General features: G+C 50.0%; 1 protein-coding gene across 1 annotated transcript in view; it reads left to right on the top strand.

The window, feature by feature from the left end:
• The first annotated feature begins 6,891 nt into the window (after positions 1-6,891).
• Positions 6,892-15,929, top strand: part of AR (androgen receptor) — a 59,538-nt gene continuing 50,500 nt past the window's right edge. The window contains exon 1 of the mRNA XM_052813348.1: positions 6,892-7,919. Coding sequence (XP_052669308.1) covers positions 6,925-7,919 — 995 coding nt within the window. The 5' untranslated portion in view covers positions 6,892-6,924. The remainder of the gene's footprint in view (positions 7,920-15,929) is intronic.

Genomic DNA, 15,929 nt, shown 5'->3' with positions numbered 1-15,929 from the left:
CAGGAAGTGATGGTACACTAAAAAAAAATTATATTTTATAGATTGACATTTTATTCTTGCAGGATCTGCTCTCGCTCCTTTCGCCAACTGATTCCTAACAAGAAGAGCCATCTGCAGCTGGAAACCAAAGAGGCACCAGTGTATGGGCAGAAAGTGCAACCTGATGGCTGACAAGAGGTAGCAGCATCCTTAGGAAAGGTAAAACGATGAGCTAAAAAAAATCGCTAAAAAGCTAGAGGGCCTTGGGAAGGAAAAATCGAAGCTTATTAGGTCAAATGTTAACTAAAATCCCTCATACTACTTTTTGCTGTATCTGTGTGATAAATAAATATTTTAACATTGTTTACAATAAATTAAAACATCAATGATTTGGTCTTGTATGAGGCTCATTAGAAAGCAAATATTAGACATTTTACTGGTAAACAAGCTTGTATAAGGACCAAAACAGAAGCTATAGGAATACAATATAGTGAACATGGAGCTGGTTTTACAGTCGCGGAGGTCTTTATGTCAAATTTTCATGTATTCTATTTGGGCAAACTTTCTGTTAATCTGACATCAGTAATGAGAAATTGCTTATGTGAAATCCTTTTTCATTTTAGCCCTGTAAGGGGTACACTGCCTTGTAGCCAAAGAGATTCCTATTATATGCTTGGTCTCTATGGCGCAAGTTTAACAAATCCAGCTGTACGGTAACCATAAAGGTTTTTAATGTGAAGCAAATGAAGTAACAGTTTGCTTCCATTTTCTTGGATATCTTTAAGATGTGCCTAACTTCAAGGCAAGAAGAATGTATTCTTTTAAAATATTTTTAATGGAGAAACTGCTTGTAAGATACCTACAGCTGAAATAATAAAATACATGCAAACTGATTTTTTTAAATTAAGAGAGAAAAAGATCTTTAAGGTTTTATAAGTGGGTTCCTTTATTAAATGTCTATTCTGTGTTGCAGTTCATGCAAGTGTAGACAGTGCACCACACTAATGCTCTTCCCATCCCAAACACCCAAACAAACATGTAAACCTGCATCTTTTTTTACAGCTAAGCACATGGTTACTTCATCCAGTTGCTTTTTATTTTCTATTCAATATACATACAACTCATTGGTTATCTAAATAACTTGTGTTCTGCTGTAAAGGTCAGGCTAGCAGAAGGTTAATCAATATCAAGAGTTTTAATTCTTTATTTAGATAAGAGACACAAACTGCAAACATCGAACAGTATCTTGTTCAGCATTATTTTTTTCCGATTTTTCTTAACATTAAAAAAGAGGGAATTAAATATTTCTTAATTATAGTGTGATTATCCCTTTTATTTGTGTGCTGTATCAAGCTGCATTTAAAAACAGTTAAAACATCCATGCAGAATGTTAAGATTGTTTTTTACGGTTAAAGAAAATGCTATTAAATTCTGAGTATGTAAAAACTTTGTTATTTAAATGCAAAAAAACCTATTTTATTAGATAAATAAAGCGCTATCCACATGTAATGCATTGCATCGACTGCACATGGTCCCTGTCTCCTTCCTGACTTCAGAAGTAGTAGATCTCATCCATTCACATCCCATTTTGACCACGGGATAGAAACAGAAGGGTTTTCCTGCCTTGCACAGCTTTGCGCGCATGAGTTATTGAACTGGACTAGTTGAACAAACTAAAATTAAAAATTCCCTCTGACCCTTAATAAGACACTTGGAAATGACTGTTTAACTTTTCAGTAAACTTTAATTTTAGGTGCTCAAGTAGTCACTTCCACCAGGCAAATGACAAAAATTTCTCTATGATCCTGGGACCAAATACAGAGAATAATATGATGGCTTTGTGTTTAATTTAGCTTATTTTTATATACTATATTAAGTTTGGACATGAATCTAGGGTCTCGATTTAAAAAAAAAAATCAATATGCACTTGGTTTACATCAGTAAACCACTCATAAAATAAAGGAAAAAAATCATTTTATGCACTTTATGCATTTTATTTTTGAAATGCCTCCTTCATTTGTATCTCATCACTCCCCCGCCCCCCTGTACATATTCACATCTCTCTGAATACCAGGTATTACTGTGCTGATATGCCACTCACATACGTAGAATAACAAAACAGGCTAACAGCTGTGCCTCCTTCTGACCAAACAGAGAAGAAAACTGAGGCAGCCGATCTTTACAATGCCAGAAACTGAAAGAAGAGCCTTGCAGAAGCACCTGGGGCCCACTGAGACCTTCAGCAGTGCCGCTGGCAGCGGGGCTGTGCTGGACGCCGCAGGCACACAGCTTCTCCCAGCCTGTTCACCTAGCACGCACAGAAGATGCTGCCAGCTCCCCGAGCTGCCGGGAGTAAGGTGGGTAAGCAATGCCTTCCTCCTGCTGCGCTGCCCCCCCTTCCTTCCCCCTCCTCCTCTCAGCACGAAGCCGTGATAACCTGAAGGAACATATGCTACCAAATATTCAGATAAGCCCATCGTTCTGGATTTTTCTTTGAGTCACTATTTGATAATAAAAGCCACACGTACTTCAGTTGGGAGGAAACTGGTTTGTGAAAAAATACCTGTTTTCACTTGTGGCTAGTTTTCCATCTAAATGATGCATTACCCAGTTAGAAAAGTAAGTGCCTGCAGGGAGATGGCAGAGAGGGGCAGGGCCCTGTGCTGGTGGCCTCCAAGGAGCTGCAGCAGAGCTCGGCCTAGTGTGGGGATGGTGCCACCAGCCAGGCGACACTTAGCTTCACTCTACCAAAACAGTCAATATGCCTGTGCATCTCTCTGAACATATTTATCTGATTTAAACTGCAGTACTTTTAGATTGGACATCCACCCCAACTACTGATTTTAATGTTATTTTACGTAACAGAAAACAATATATTATAATCCTTCCACTCAGATTTAATGAATAAAACCAAACACCACTGGAACGTTAGAAAAGAATGCTTCAGTATTTGCAAGACAGTAAAGCGAAACAAAATACTTTCAGCCCGCCTTAACATTTTAGCAATAAAATGCAATCAAATGCACGAATACCTTAGCACTGACAGCCACGCATAAGGTCCAAGCAAACAACCCATAACACGTTCTTCCACTTCATTCTAAAGAAAAGCACAGACTCTTTTAAGACAAAAGCACTTTTCTGAAGCATGCATAGGTTCATGCTGCTGCTCATTTTTCACTAATTTGATAATCAAAACTACAGCTTAGCTTGCATGCAGAAAAAATACACATTTGCGTAGGTTTTGCCTCGCCTTTCCATAAACGATGCCTGTTTTACTGTGTTAAAACATAGCTCTCAGAATTTAAGATGTAAGCTGAGATTGTGGTTGCCTTGTAAACTGTAGAAAGTGGTTTTATGGAAAGGATTTAACTCAGCTTTAATGAAACCAGTAAAAGAACTTTGAAGCACTAAAGAAAGTTACATTTTAATATTTTAAGATAGTAACTGCAAGTAAAACACTCTCTGTGCATTAGCAGTACAGATTTTTCTTCATCAACCGAGTATAAAGATTAAAATACATGAAGCCTTTAAAAAATAGCATATGCAGCCATACACATATGCACCCAGAAAATCCATTAGTATTTAATAATTTTTAAAAGAAACATGTGAACACCAGGAAAACAAAAGGCTCGCAAGATGCCTTTTCAGGTAATACATTTAAAAAAAAAAAAGAAAGAAGAAAGAAAAGAAAAATGACCAGCTTCTTCAAATTTATGTGAAGATCTAATCACAAAATCGCTTCTAAAATAACGCATCTTAACCACACAGACCATCAGTCAAAACTAAAGTGTTGACTCTGTAAACTGAGAAGAACCTAAACCATTTTGCAGTCTTTCTTTATGCCTGTCTGGTGTGATTAGCATCTCACGGACCCTGGCAGCATATTTCAGATGGTGGGAAAATCCATGCACCCGCAGATGTTGCAAAGGCAGGAGAGGCCAGGAGAACACAGGGAGCAGCAGGACAAGTACCAGCCCAAGAGACACAGAGCCAGGAGACGCACACAAAGGCCCACATATATCTGATCCCAGTCAGAAAAGGCTATTTGAACACAAAAAGTCTAACTTGTACCGAGGTCTTCACAGCTCGTGGTGTTTTCAGTGTGTACAAACGGAGGACATTTCTTCCTTGGTGGGAACGGTGGCGTCAAACAGAGCTCTGACGTGGCTTGTCAGAATCGTGCATGTCAATAGCCCACTTTTTGTTTAAAACACAAAGCTATCTGTTTCTGAGGTGGTATTACACTACATCTCCGATCCTCAGCTTTTTTTCAATATGTTTCTTGATGCTAATCATGAAAATACTCCCCTTGATGTTTTCCAGATTCTGTATGTTTTACTCCAGAGGCTTGACAACTATTGGAGGCTGAAAGAGCAAAGACACTGGATTCCACATCCTCTTGGCAGGTATCTGCATGGATTTGTGGCAACAGCTAATTTTCTGGGATGGGTTTGGGGGTTTTTTTTCATCATTTTCAGGGGATACCATAACGAGATTCAGTTGTGAATCCTGGGTTTGCACCTCTAGGTTTTTGCCATTGTTTCTGAAGTGCAGAGCAGCTTTGCAGTAAAGCTGGGCCATCATTATTACTGCATAGCTGGTAGGATGAATGAGTTTGTACATTCATCTGTGTCCAAGAAAGAAAACAAAAAAGGAGTTCTTTGAACTAATGGTACTAACCTTTCAGAAAATCCAATTAAGGCTTTATACCAGCTTTTTGAAAAGCGATGCACACAACCTTACTTCTGCAGGAGGCGCTTCTCCTGCAAGCCTACCCCACGAAAAGGCATCCTACACGCAGGCTTTTCCCTGCGTGGGTATGCAAAGAACAATTTGTAAGTGGTTAACACTTAGCCACATAAACGTCCTCCTTGTCTCTACGGGTTTCTTTGCGTCCCTCCAAAACACCTCTCTGGTCCTCTCCCGTCATGTTCCCTCTCCTCACACCTGGAGCTGCAGCTCGTTGTTACTGCAGGGTTGGGGCTCCTGGGCCACCAGCAGAGAGGGAGCTCCCCCCGAGCTTCAGCCGGCCGTCTCCAGTGACGCGGGTGGGACCGCTGAGACCTACGAGTCTTTAAAGAGGCACTCTGCATGTATTTCATAGTATCTCCCTCCATTTTTACCTTTTCAGGTTTCAGCTGTGCTTCTTTATTATTTTAGGGGCTTTATTACTCGTCATTAAAAACCAGCTTGGTGTTTCACCCATACTGAAAGCCTACAAGGTTTCTCTGTAAATGGTCTTCCTCACCAACAGCCCAGAAGAGCTGGGCACAGGCCTGGGCCTGCCACTGCCCCGGTGGTGGCAGCCCCTGCCCACTGCCCCCCTGCCCCACCGGTACCAGCCAGCGGTGAGCTCCGTGGGGCGGGCAGCGATGCCATCCCCACCTCGCGCACCAACCCTTTGCCTTCCCCCGGCTACTTTGCTGACAGGAGGTGGGGTTCTCTGGCCACTCGGGCAGCACAGAGGACACTGCCAAATTCTGCTTAGCTGTGCTTAGTTATTTATCTTCTACAGCTTGTAAAAATGCTTTTAAAAGGCTGGATGTGATTCTTTGTTTTCTCGATCGGCTCCACGTCTCCATTTGCAACGAATTATTACTTTTTTCCGTTTGTCTCCAAAGGGGTTGAAATTAACAGGCTTCTTTTAAATTATCTCAAATGAGTATGATTTCATTACCGGCTTGCCTGGGAGCAGTGCCTGCCGTACGAAGTTGCTTTAGGACTATTATTACAGGACCGGTAAGGGGAGCTCAAGTCTTGTTTGTGGTAGGTCCTACACGAAGGATGTCTGCGAGCTGCACGGTCTTTTGCAACCTGTGCGTGACCGGAGCGGCGGTGCGCACAAGCTGCACCGACCTGCTGTCCCTTGCGGGTGGCGAGCGGGGATTCCTGCACGACGCGGAGCGGAGGAAGGGGGGAGCAAACGCTCCGGCTCGGTTGGGAGCGGGCGGCTGGTTCCCCCGGGTAGGGGTGAAAGGTGCGCGGGCGCGGCGCCAGGCAAAAGCCCCTCGGCCAGGCCGGGCTGGAGGAAGCTGCTGAGCGCCGGCCACGCCAGCGCAGAAGGAGAAGGAGCGCTTTTCCTGCCGGATTCCGCCTGGCCGTGTGCGCTCCGCCGGCTGGGAGCCGGCGAGGAAGGGAGGTCCGAGCAGAGCCGCGCCGGGAGAGGAGCCAGCCCGCGCCGGGCGGCCGGCGGGGCTTGCGCGACCCCGCTCCCTCCGCAGCCGGGCCCGCCGGCAGGAGGGGAACGGGGGCAGCCGCAGCCGCGCCCCCGCTCCGCCCCGCTCCGCCCGGCCGGGGCGCGGCGAGGCGGGCCCGGCGCTCGCCCAGAGGCCGCGGTGGCGGGCGCTGTCATCCGGCGGGCCGGGCCGGGCGGTCCTGTCCTGCCCGTCCCGTCCCGCTCCGCTCCGCCCGCGGGGGCCGAGCCCAGAAATTGCGGCGAGAGCCAGCAGCAGCGGTGCCGCTTCGCGGCCCGCGCTGCTCCGGGGCCGCCCCGCGGGGCTCCGCTCGCTCGCCGCCCCCGCCGCCCAGCCCAGCCTCGGCCGCCGGCGGAGGGGGAGCCGAGCCGAGGGCAGGGCGGGCGCCGCTTCCCTCCGCGGCGGGTCACCGGATTAATCATTGCAGGGGCCCTGGGCCGCGCCGGCGGCGCGGGGCGGTCTCCCCCGCCGCGCCTCCTTGCCCCGCTGCTGCTCGCCCCGCCGCTCACACGGACCGCAGGCAGCCGCCCGCGGCAGCCGCGCCTTAGCCCGCCGCCCCGGCTCCAACTTTTCCTGCCTGTTGCGCGCCCCGAGCATCCCCGCCCGTCGCCCCGGCGGCGATGGGCGCCGCGGGCCAGCGCCGCCGCTAGCCGGCACGGCGGGCGGCCGGCCGGCCGGGGGGCGGCTGCCGGGGCTCTCCGCCCCCGCCCCGCCTGCCGCTGCCGTTTCCGCGGCCCCGCGCTCGGCGGGCATGGAGGTGCAGCTGGGGGTCGGCCGCGTGTACCCGCGGGCGGGGGGCAGGACTTTCCGCGGGGCTTTTCAGACCTTCTTCCAGAGCGTCTGCGAGGCTTTCCAGGCGCCGCGGGAGGAGCCGGCCGCCAGCCCGCAGCCGCCGGTGTGCGCGCCCTGCCCGCCCGGCGCCCGCCCGCCGCCGGGCTCGCCCGGCCGCCTGCCGCCCCGGGAGCCCCGCGGCGCGGGGAAGGCGCTGCCGGCGGGCGGCCCCGCCATGGGCTCGCCCTTCCCCTCCGCCGGCGAGCTGCGGGAGCTGCTGTGCGAGGCGGGCGCGCTGCCGCCGCCGCCCGAGGCCGAGCCGGCGCCCAAGGAGGACCCGCTGGGCGACAGCGCCAAGCAGCTCTGCAGGGCCGTGTCCGCCTCCATGGGCCTGGCCCTGGAGGCGCCGGAGGCGCCGGGCGAGCCGCTGCCCCGCGAGGACTGCATGTTCGCGCTGCCCGCCGGGCCGCCCCGCGCCCCGCGCCCGGCCGGCGGGGACCCGCCGGAGCCGCCGCCCGCCCCGGCCGCCTTCGCGGGCGCCGAGGCCGCCCTGGCCGTCGACGCGCCCGCCGGGCCGGGGCTCTACCGCGGCTCGCCGGGGCCGGCGGCGCGGCCGCCCCCCGGCTTCAGCTTGGCGCCGCCGCCCGCCCGCGTCAAGCTGGAGGGGCCGCCGGTGCCGGCGGCGGGCGGCGGCTGGGGCGCCCCGTGCCGCTTCGGCCCCGAGACGGCCCCGCCGGGCCCCGCGGCCCCCTGGCCCGCCTTCTTCGCCGAGGAGGGGCAGCTCTGCGGGCCCTGCGCCGAGCCGCCCGCCGGCCCCTTCGGCTGCGGCCGCGGGCCGGCCGCCGAGACCGCCGACTTCCCCGCCGACGCCTGGTACCCGGCGGGCCGGGCGCCCTTCGCCGCCCCCGCCGCCTGCATCAAGAGCGAGCTGGGGCCCTGGGCCGAGGGCTACGCCGGCGCCTACGGCGACGTCCGGTGAGTACCCGCGTCCCGCCGGCACCCCGCGTCCCGCGTCCCACTCCGAGTCGTCCCCCCCCCCGACCCCCCGCTGCCGCCCGCAGCTGCCTCGGCGGACGCCGGGGGTCCAGCCCGCCTTTGCCCTGGCTGCCCCCGGCTTGATTGACCTCTTCGCTGTCGGAGCCTTCCCTTTTACCGAAACGCTGTCACTTGTGACTTACTAGGCAAGATTGTGCCAGAAATACCGCGTTGAACTCCCGGACTTCGCCGCCGTCCCTTGAAGGTTGATGGCATTTATCTCTTTCCGTTACGCAGCTGTTCTGTCGGCTGCTGCGGGATTCCCGATGCTGCGCTTGAAGCACGGACTGAGCTTGAGATCGAGTTAAAATTCTCCGTGCGCCTTGCTCTGCCGTGAACTAGACGAATGGCGAATGAGCTGTGCAGAACAGGCGGAAACTGCTGAATGTATAGGCAGAGAAATACTGTATGTGCTTTGAAGGTCTTGTTTTAAGTACAGATAGAAAATGTGTTTTAAAGTAGAGATACGAGAGTGTTTAGGAATACGGCAGAGGAGGAATAGAAAATGTGTTTTAAAGTAGAGATACGAGAGTGTTTAGGAATACGGCAGAGGAGGAATAGAAAATGTGTTTTAAAGTAGAGATACGAGAGTGTTTAGGAATACGGCAGAGGAGGAATAGAAAATGTGTTTTAAAGTAGAGACACGAGAGTGTTTAGGAATACGGCCGAGGAGGAAAGGTTTGTTTAAGAAGGATTCGATCAAAAGTAATTTCTTCTAGTGAATTAACTTCAAAAAAGATTAAGTCTCTGTAAAATAGGTGTACACTATCTAAACCAGTGGGCATACTGGATCGTCACCTCTCATCATGGCAAAATGCATTGCTGCGTGAGAGAATTGCTGCAGCTGATAGAAACGGGAGTGAGAATGTGACCATGAAAGGATTTTTCTGCCAGCTCAGAGGTAGCCCCATCCACAAGTGGTTGGTATGGCCTCAGCTTGGGGTCGCATCGTTGGAGCTTCACATCCACATGCTCGCCCCATGGAACTCTTGTCTGGTGGGAGCAAAGATTAAAATGAACAATTAGATTTTCCCTTTAAATTAGCACAGGGCAACTGCTTGTGCTTCTGTGCTTGTTTTGTTGCTTTAAAGTGCTCGCAGCTTTATTCGGGCAGTGTAGTAATTATCTTCCGCACAGTAATTTACTTGGGGATTTTACAAAGAAGTTGAGGGCTTGGCAAAAAAAAAAAGGGGGTAAAAGTGAGGACAGGTCAAAATGAGTCCAGCCATGAGTGTTGTACCGGCGGCAGGAGTTGAGTGTACCCTGTGTATCTTTCTCTGGGGTCTGGGTAAATCTCTGGGGAAATCAGCACAGAGTGAGCAGGGGTGAATAAAGTCGGAAAAGTTCAACCATCCAAATGCTGTCAATGGGTGATGCAGGTTTTTGATAGCAGAAGGCTCAGCCTTGCGATGGTTTGTTTGCTGGCAAAGCCCGTGCAATAGAACCATGCACAGATAGGGAATATTGCGTTAAGGAAAAGAGGTTTGGGCTTATGCGGTGGTCAGCAGGCAGTGGTGTGGGCCAGACCTGGGCAGCAGGTAAATTTTGCCTGAGTCTTGCCTTAGAGATAAATGTTTCCCTTATTCCTGGGGGAAATCTGTATCCTCTTCATTGCAGCTCTGTTCAGCCGACGGCATCCATGTCCCCGCTCCCCCTGGCACAGCGTCTCTGAGGGGGCCTGGGCTCCTGCTGGCAGACTTCTGCAGGGGTCAGTGGGGTTGGAGCTAGCACAGAGAGCTTTTAAAATGCCATTATCTTGTCCTTTGAACTGTGCTCATACAGCATTACATAGCTGCTGCAAGGGTGTAATGGACTGGCAGTGTTTGTATCCCTCTCTGTGTTTGGATGCAGTTTTAAAATGCTGCAAGGAAAGCAGAACGCTCCTTTGTGGTCTGGCTAAAGCTGTACATGTTAATTGCTGCCAGGTTTATATTTCATCCTAGCAGAGTCTCCATTAACTTTACAGTGTGCTGCCTATCCATTGCCGTGGCTTTTAATTTTCTCCTGGGTATGCAGCAGTACCAGTGCAATGAGCAGCCTCTGCGGCAGCTGGAGCTGAGGGCAGTGGCTTGTGTACCAGCTTCCCAGGCAGCAGCACCTGCGAGGAAAGGGTCATGGGAGCTCAAACACTTTACTATAAAGTTCCCTCACCAAAGGATGGTCTGCTTTGGACCTGTCCTCTCGTGCTAGCGTCTAGTGCTAGGTGTAAGTTCCTGCCCTACGTGGCATTGCACAGAAAGCTTTACCCTCTTAGCCTCAGGAAATGTAGTCTACAGCATTTTCTTTGAGAGTGGTGGTGGGCACTTCCACGGGCTCCCTGCAGCTTTCCCAGCCTAAGGAGATCCGCGCTTCAGGTGCCTGTGCCGTTGCAGTGCTGTCAGCAGCAGCTGCAGATGCAGCCCAATCTTCTTTGAAGAATAAGGAGCATTTTAAGGTGTGTTGCTCCTAGTCCTTTCTCGTTTTGAATGGCCCTGCTTTGTGCTAGCAGGATTGCGTCCCTTCCCTCCAAGGTGAACTTCTCTTCAAAACCCCAGCACTGCCCTGGTGTAGTCTGGGTCAGGCACAGGTAGGTGTTTTTTAAGTTAAACACCCCCGCCAATATATGACACTAAAACATGAACAGTTTCTTAATATTTGGGGGGAATTGTTTGCATTTTCCCTTTATATAAACTACTATCAGTTGGGGTTTTGGGGTTCCGAGTAGAAGAGTTTACCTCTAAAGCCTTGAGAGAGCGGTGCTGGACTGCTTGAGGGATCGTTATTGGAAAATCGGGTGCTGGCTTCCACCTCGGTCTGGGATACAGCATGCACAGCTCGTAAAACAGATGCCGTCAGCCGCTGGGGGTTGCCTCGGAAGCCAGCAGATCCAATGGGACCAAGTTAAGGTGCCCCCTCGGCAGGAGCCCCGCTCGCCGTTTCGTGGTGTGGTCAGTGGTCTCTGGGCGCAGGGTGGGACGGCTGCTGGGACCCGTGCAGATCCATAACTGCTGCCCCCCGCCTTTGCTTGTGCAGAGCAGGGGATTTGTCTGGGTTTAGAGGCACTGAAACATTACATAGGAAACAAAGTAGGCAGTAACACGATTTGTTTTAATTTAAAGCTTTTGATGTGGTGTACCTGATTGTGCCAGTAATGCATACGTATAATGAGCAATTAATCCAAGCTTTTGTTACGCTGTGGACTCGTAACTGTTTATCTTTGTGCTCGTTATTGCATAATTATTACCAGCGGTGTTTGAGGTGACTAAATAATCTGTTTTAAGAGTGAGACGCAGCATTGATAGAATAAATCCAAAGTTATGGCATCAACCTGACTTGTAAGACCAAAAGACAGCGCTGGGTGAGTAAGTGGTGTAGGCCTATTTGGTTTAAGCTAAAATGGAATCAAAGAAGGAGCTATTACTGAAGCAATGGAAACAAAGGTGATAAATGAATTTAAGGCCTAATTGGCTCAGAAGAATCTAGCTGTCCATGTAGTTTCAGATGTGTTTTAAGTGGCATTTGCTATTACTATTGTTTTCTGTTTGGTATCCCTGTGTTTGCTGGTCACACCTACCTGCAGATTCCTTTTTTGGTTCAGTTGTTATCAGTTTGGGTGAGTGCCGTGTGTTTACGCATCACCTGGCATAATGGCTATATAATCTTTTTGTGGCCAGCTATGTAATTGTGACACTGCTTACAGATAATGCCTGTAATAATTTCTACCTATTGAAGGAGGAGATAAGATTCTGATAAAAAGATCAAGGGCGGGTTATTACACTAGGAGATGAGACGAGGGAGGAGGCCGTTCTCTGGGCTGCCCTGGCTCCCAGCCGTACCCAGCTGCCCTGCACCTGCCTGGGTGCTGCTCGGGCATCCCCTTCCCCAGGGGAGGCAGGGGGACCCTCAGCTCTTCACTGGCGGGACTCAAAAGCCCTTGGGAAGGGGATGACCGTCCTGTCTGTTGTTGTCAGTATGACCTTTCTGCTCAGGCAAACAGCGATATTATGTAAATATTTCTTTTGAAGGCAAGTCCTGCGTGGAGGAATGCTGTTTCTGAAGCCTGTCCCTCTGGCCAGCTTCGTAATTTGTACTCATGGTCCGCAGGTGCTGGTACAGATCCATGGATGGCAAACCTCAGGTGGCTGGGAAAGTCAGCGATGTGCTAAAGGTTTTTGAAGGTTCCTGATAAAAGGAGAAGCGAAAGCATAAAAAAAAATTCTTCCTCATCACCTTTCAATTCTTGTCCTTACTGAGAGGCACGAGAAGGCTGTTTTAAACACAGAATAAAATGACAGTCCTGCACCAGTGCTGTGTCTGGTTTAGAGAACTCGGGACTCCTTTAAACATGAATTGGCATGCTACCAGGCTATGATAAGATGCTCATCTGTCACGGCTTGAGTTAAGGTTGTGAAACAAGTGATACACTGAGGATAGATAACAGGAGTAGCCGGGATGTTCAAGTTCTGCTCAAGCCTTATTCTTGCAGAATAGCAGTGGGTGCAGCGAACCCCTCGTGACCAGGGAGAGCTGCAGGGATGGGCACTGCTGGCTTCCCCACAGCTGTACTGGGAGCACAGCAGTGGTGGCTCCTTTCTCTTGCTCCTGAGAGTTGCTATCTGAAGAACTGTGACATGCAAGCCAAAGCTCATTCATTTTCTTCCATGCTTAGCTAGTTGCCTTGTTTTCATTTCATTTTGAGGGTGCTGATTTATACAGTATTTCCCATGAGTTAGTTTTCATTTAAATTGATAAATGAGATTATCCTTTTCCACAGCTAGTTGCCTAGACTCAGCCTGCAGTGGTGTGAGAGCAGCAAGTGACCCTTTCCAAAGACGGGCTGTTTGACTTGACGCTGGGTGCACACTGAAATCCGTGTCTGGAGCCTGGGTTCTGATGGCATAACACACGGAGAGACTGGCTGTTTTCTTTTGAAACTGCCCAGAAAACACTCCAGACTGGAAGGATCATGGTCCTTGTGTTAACACACTGGCTGAGCCCATGGGCATTAAAGAAGCATTGGTACTCTCCATCCTCACCCAGGTTTGTGCTTGCCAGTGCAGTGGCCCGAGTACAGTGCTGGAGGTGGCGAAAGCTCTGTCCAAGGGACTGGCACAGCCCTTTCCTTTGCCATTAAATTGGGATTTATGTCTTTAGTGATGAATGAAGGAAGAATAACCATTTCCGGTGTTCTTTATGTTCTGACTTCCTCCTTCCACTCAATTGATTTTGGTTCTGGTGTTAGTATTTCCATAGCATATACCATGTATCATAAAATGCTCTCCTTTTCCCCTCCCTCCTTTCTCTGTCCCTCCCTCCCTTTCCTCTTGCGCTGACTCTCCCACTCTCCAGCTCTCCCTTTACCACTGGGAAGGAGCGATGTGTCACCTTGTTAAGGGATGGGCTATGGAGGGCATACACGCACGGTGTGTGTGGGGGACCTGCCTGTCCGCTCTTACGACACAAAACATCTCTTTGCCTTTTCACCCATTCATTATAAAACTGTTCAAGGGCAGACTTTGCCCCATCCTCTTCTGTGCTTTCCCATCCTCTTCTCCACAAGTCTTGAATTTTTGAGCTCTTATACCTTCTGGGAACTGGTTCCAAAGTCTCATGCTTCATAGCAACAGTGATTACCTTTCCCTCCCCAGCTTTCTCTTAAGTGCTGGTTGCAATGACAGGATAAGCTCTACATGACATTTGGTGTAGAAAACAGTGGCTGAGAATTCAGAAAATTTCACCAAAGAAATAATGTATAAAGAGAGCATTGATGAGTTTGAGTTATACAGGCATTTTGTGTACTCTGTCCTGTATTACCAAGGACTTCAGGGCAGGAAGCTGTAAAGGATTTGCCCACAACAACTATTCTCCTACTTGCACAGCTTTTACGTTTTCTCTGCTGTTTACAGTATTCACTGGTATTTATTTGTTCTGCAGATGATAGCTGTCCTTTGCATTACTTCTTGCAGCCAGTCTATAGTATAAACCATTGGTTTTCCTGTTCCGAGAACTTCATTCCAGCCAGAGAGCTAGTTAAAAATCAGTAGTGATTTCGTTCTTTTTCTGAGGTCAAAAGGCAATGTATTTCAATATACTGATTGTGAATGAGAGATAAAGCATGGTTTGCAGCCCGGGTAGGAACCTGTAGCTTTGCATATTACCATATCTGAAAGAAAACCGCGCTGGTTGCACAACTGTGCCTTTCCACCTATGTTTCCTTCTTGGGAGGCCACAGGGACGGGCATCAGCCCCGTGGCAGCATCAGCCCCTCCATCGGGACACGCGTACCCTGGGGCTGCTGCTACACACCGAGCAGGAGGACGGTGCTGCTGCCAGTGGCTGCGGCTGCGCTTGGTGATGATCTGTCACCACACTGCTGAAAGCACCTGCAGGCATCGCAGTGTAGAAGGTATTGGCATGGGGCAGGGGCTTGTGCTGTGCCGAGGAGCCTGGGAGCCTCTAGCAGGTTTGTGGGTGCTTGTGTCAGGAGCGTGCCGCTGCCGCTGGCATGTCCCTGCGGCATGGTGCAGCTGATTCCTGGAAGTCTCTGCATCCGGCCCCTTGCTTCAGACCAAGGAAGGTGTGGGACAATCCCGGCAAGAATTAAAGCAGAAACACTGTAGCAAGGCAGTGAATGCTGAATGCCATCCGCCACCAGGGCAGCCCCTCCGGATGATGTGCAACTCCCCTCACCTCTGCTCCGAGGACCCTCCAAGGCCATGCTTAGCGCCAGGCAGGAGACAACAGTTTGCTCTGTGTCCATGCCAGGGTGGCATCTTTGCATTGCATCTCTCAGGTGAATGAAAGAGACAGCATGCAGTACTTCGAGAGCAAATTTCAGATGGGCAGTTCAAGGAAAAAGCACAGTGAAAGCTGGAGCTGATCAGAAGTCAGAGTCTGTGCATGGTGGGGAAGAAAAAGTTTGCTTCTGAACTGGGAGGAAAGCTGGAGTTGTTGCCATTTATTGGAGGAAGAAATCCCCAAACTTCCTAAAACATTGGAAATTTTTTTAGTCACATGGGACCATTTTGTTTTGGTATGATGAAAGCAGTTCCATTTCACAGAGTTGAAAATAATTTGTAATAGAGAGTAGTAGTTCAGTTCTTTATATTTTTCTGTCATTCATATTAATTACATTTTTGTCTTAGCACTGAGCTTCATTCATACTTTATAAATTGCTGATTTTAAAATGGCAGTCCTAATTTGCCATTTCTGTATTGGCAATTGTTCTTCCAATTGGCTGTCAGTCTGTACTTGGCATGCTCGCTGGTGGCTGTCCACTGGGCTGCTTCAGTAAGCTGTTTAGTTTGAAATGGATACTTGCTGCTTGTGATTGTAGGCTAAAATTACAAAGTTAAATATAAAAGAAAAAAAACATATTACTTTATCATCCCGTGGAACGTTTTAAACTTATCAAATGAGCATTTACTGAAAGAAAACTATGCTGTGGGAGACCTTCTACTACTTCCAGTAAAAACCATTTGTTTCTCTGAGCTGCTCTGGTAGATACCAACGGTCTGTGCAGCAGTTGTATGACTCTGACAGTTAAACATTGGAAATATACGGAAAAAATTAAGTTCCCCCGTGCACAGACGTTCAGCAAGAGGCCTGGGAGCGTCGTGCCCATGAGATTGTTGCAGCCTGTGGGGCTGCGGTGTTGGCTGGGACCCTGTCCCCGCTGCATGGTGCTCAGCCCGCCCGCCTGCAGCCATCCCCTGAGGCAGCCGGTGGGCAGCACCCACCCCAGCCAGGGCAGGCTGGGAGAGCGGAGCCTCCTCTGCAACTGCACTGCACCGGGCAAGCAGGATGCAGCTCAGCTGGTGCGCAGTAACTCGTGAGTGTAATCTGGGAACACTCTGCGTTGCAGCTGTTTATAAAGGTCCCGAGCAGCTTCTGCCCCTCGTCACGCCATTCCTCAAAACCCTCCTTTGCCATTAGAGCTCACAGAAGTCTTGATGTAATAGCCTGATAAGC

Source organism: Harpia harpyja, chromosome 18 (genome assembly GCF_026419915.1).
Source record: "Harpia harpyja isolate bHarHar1 chromosome 18, bHarHar1 primary haplotype, whole genome shotgun sequence".
Classification (NCBI taxonomy): Eukaryota; Metazoa; Chordata; class Aves; order Accipitriformes; family Accipitridae; genus Harpia; species Harpia harpyja.
This window is presented reverse-complemented; position numbering and strand designations above follow the sequence as displayed.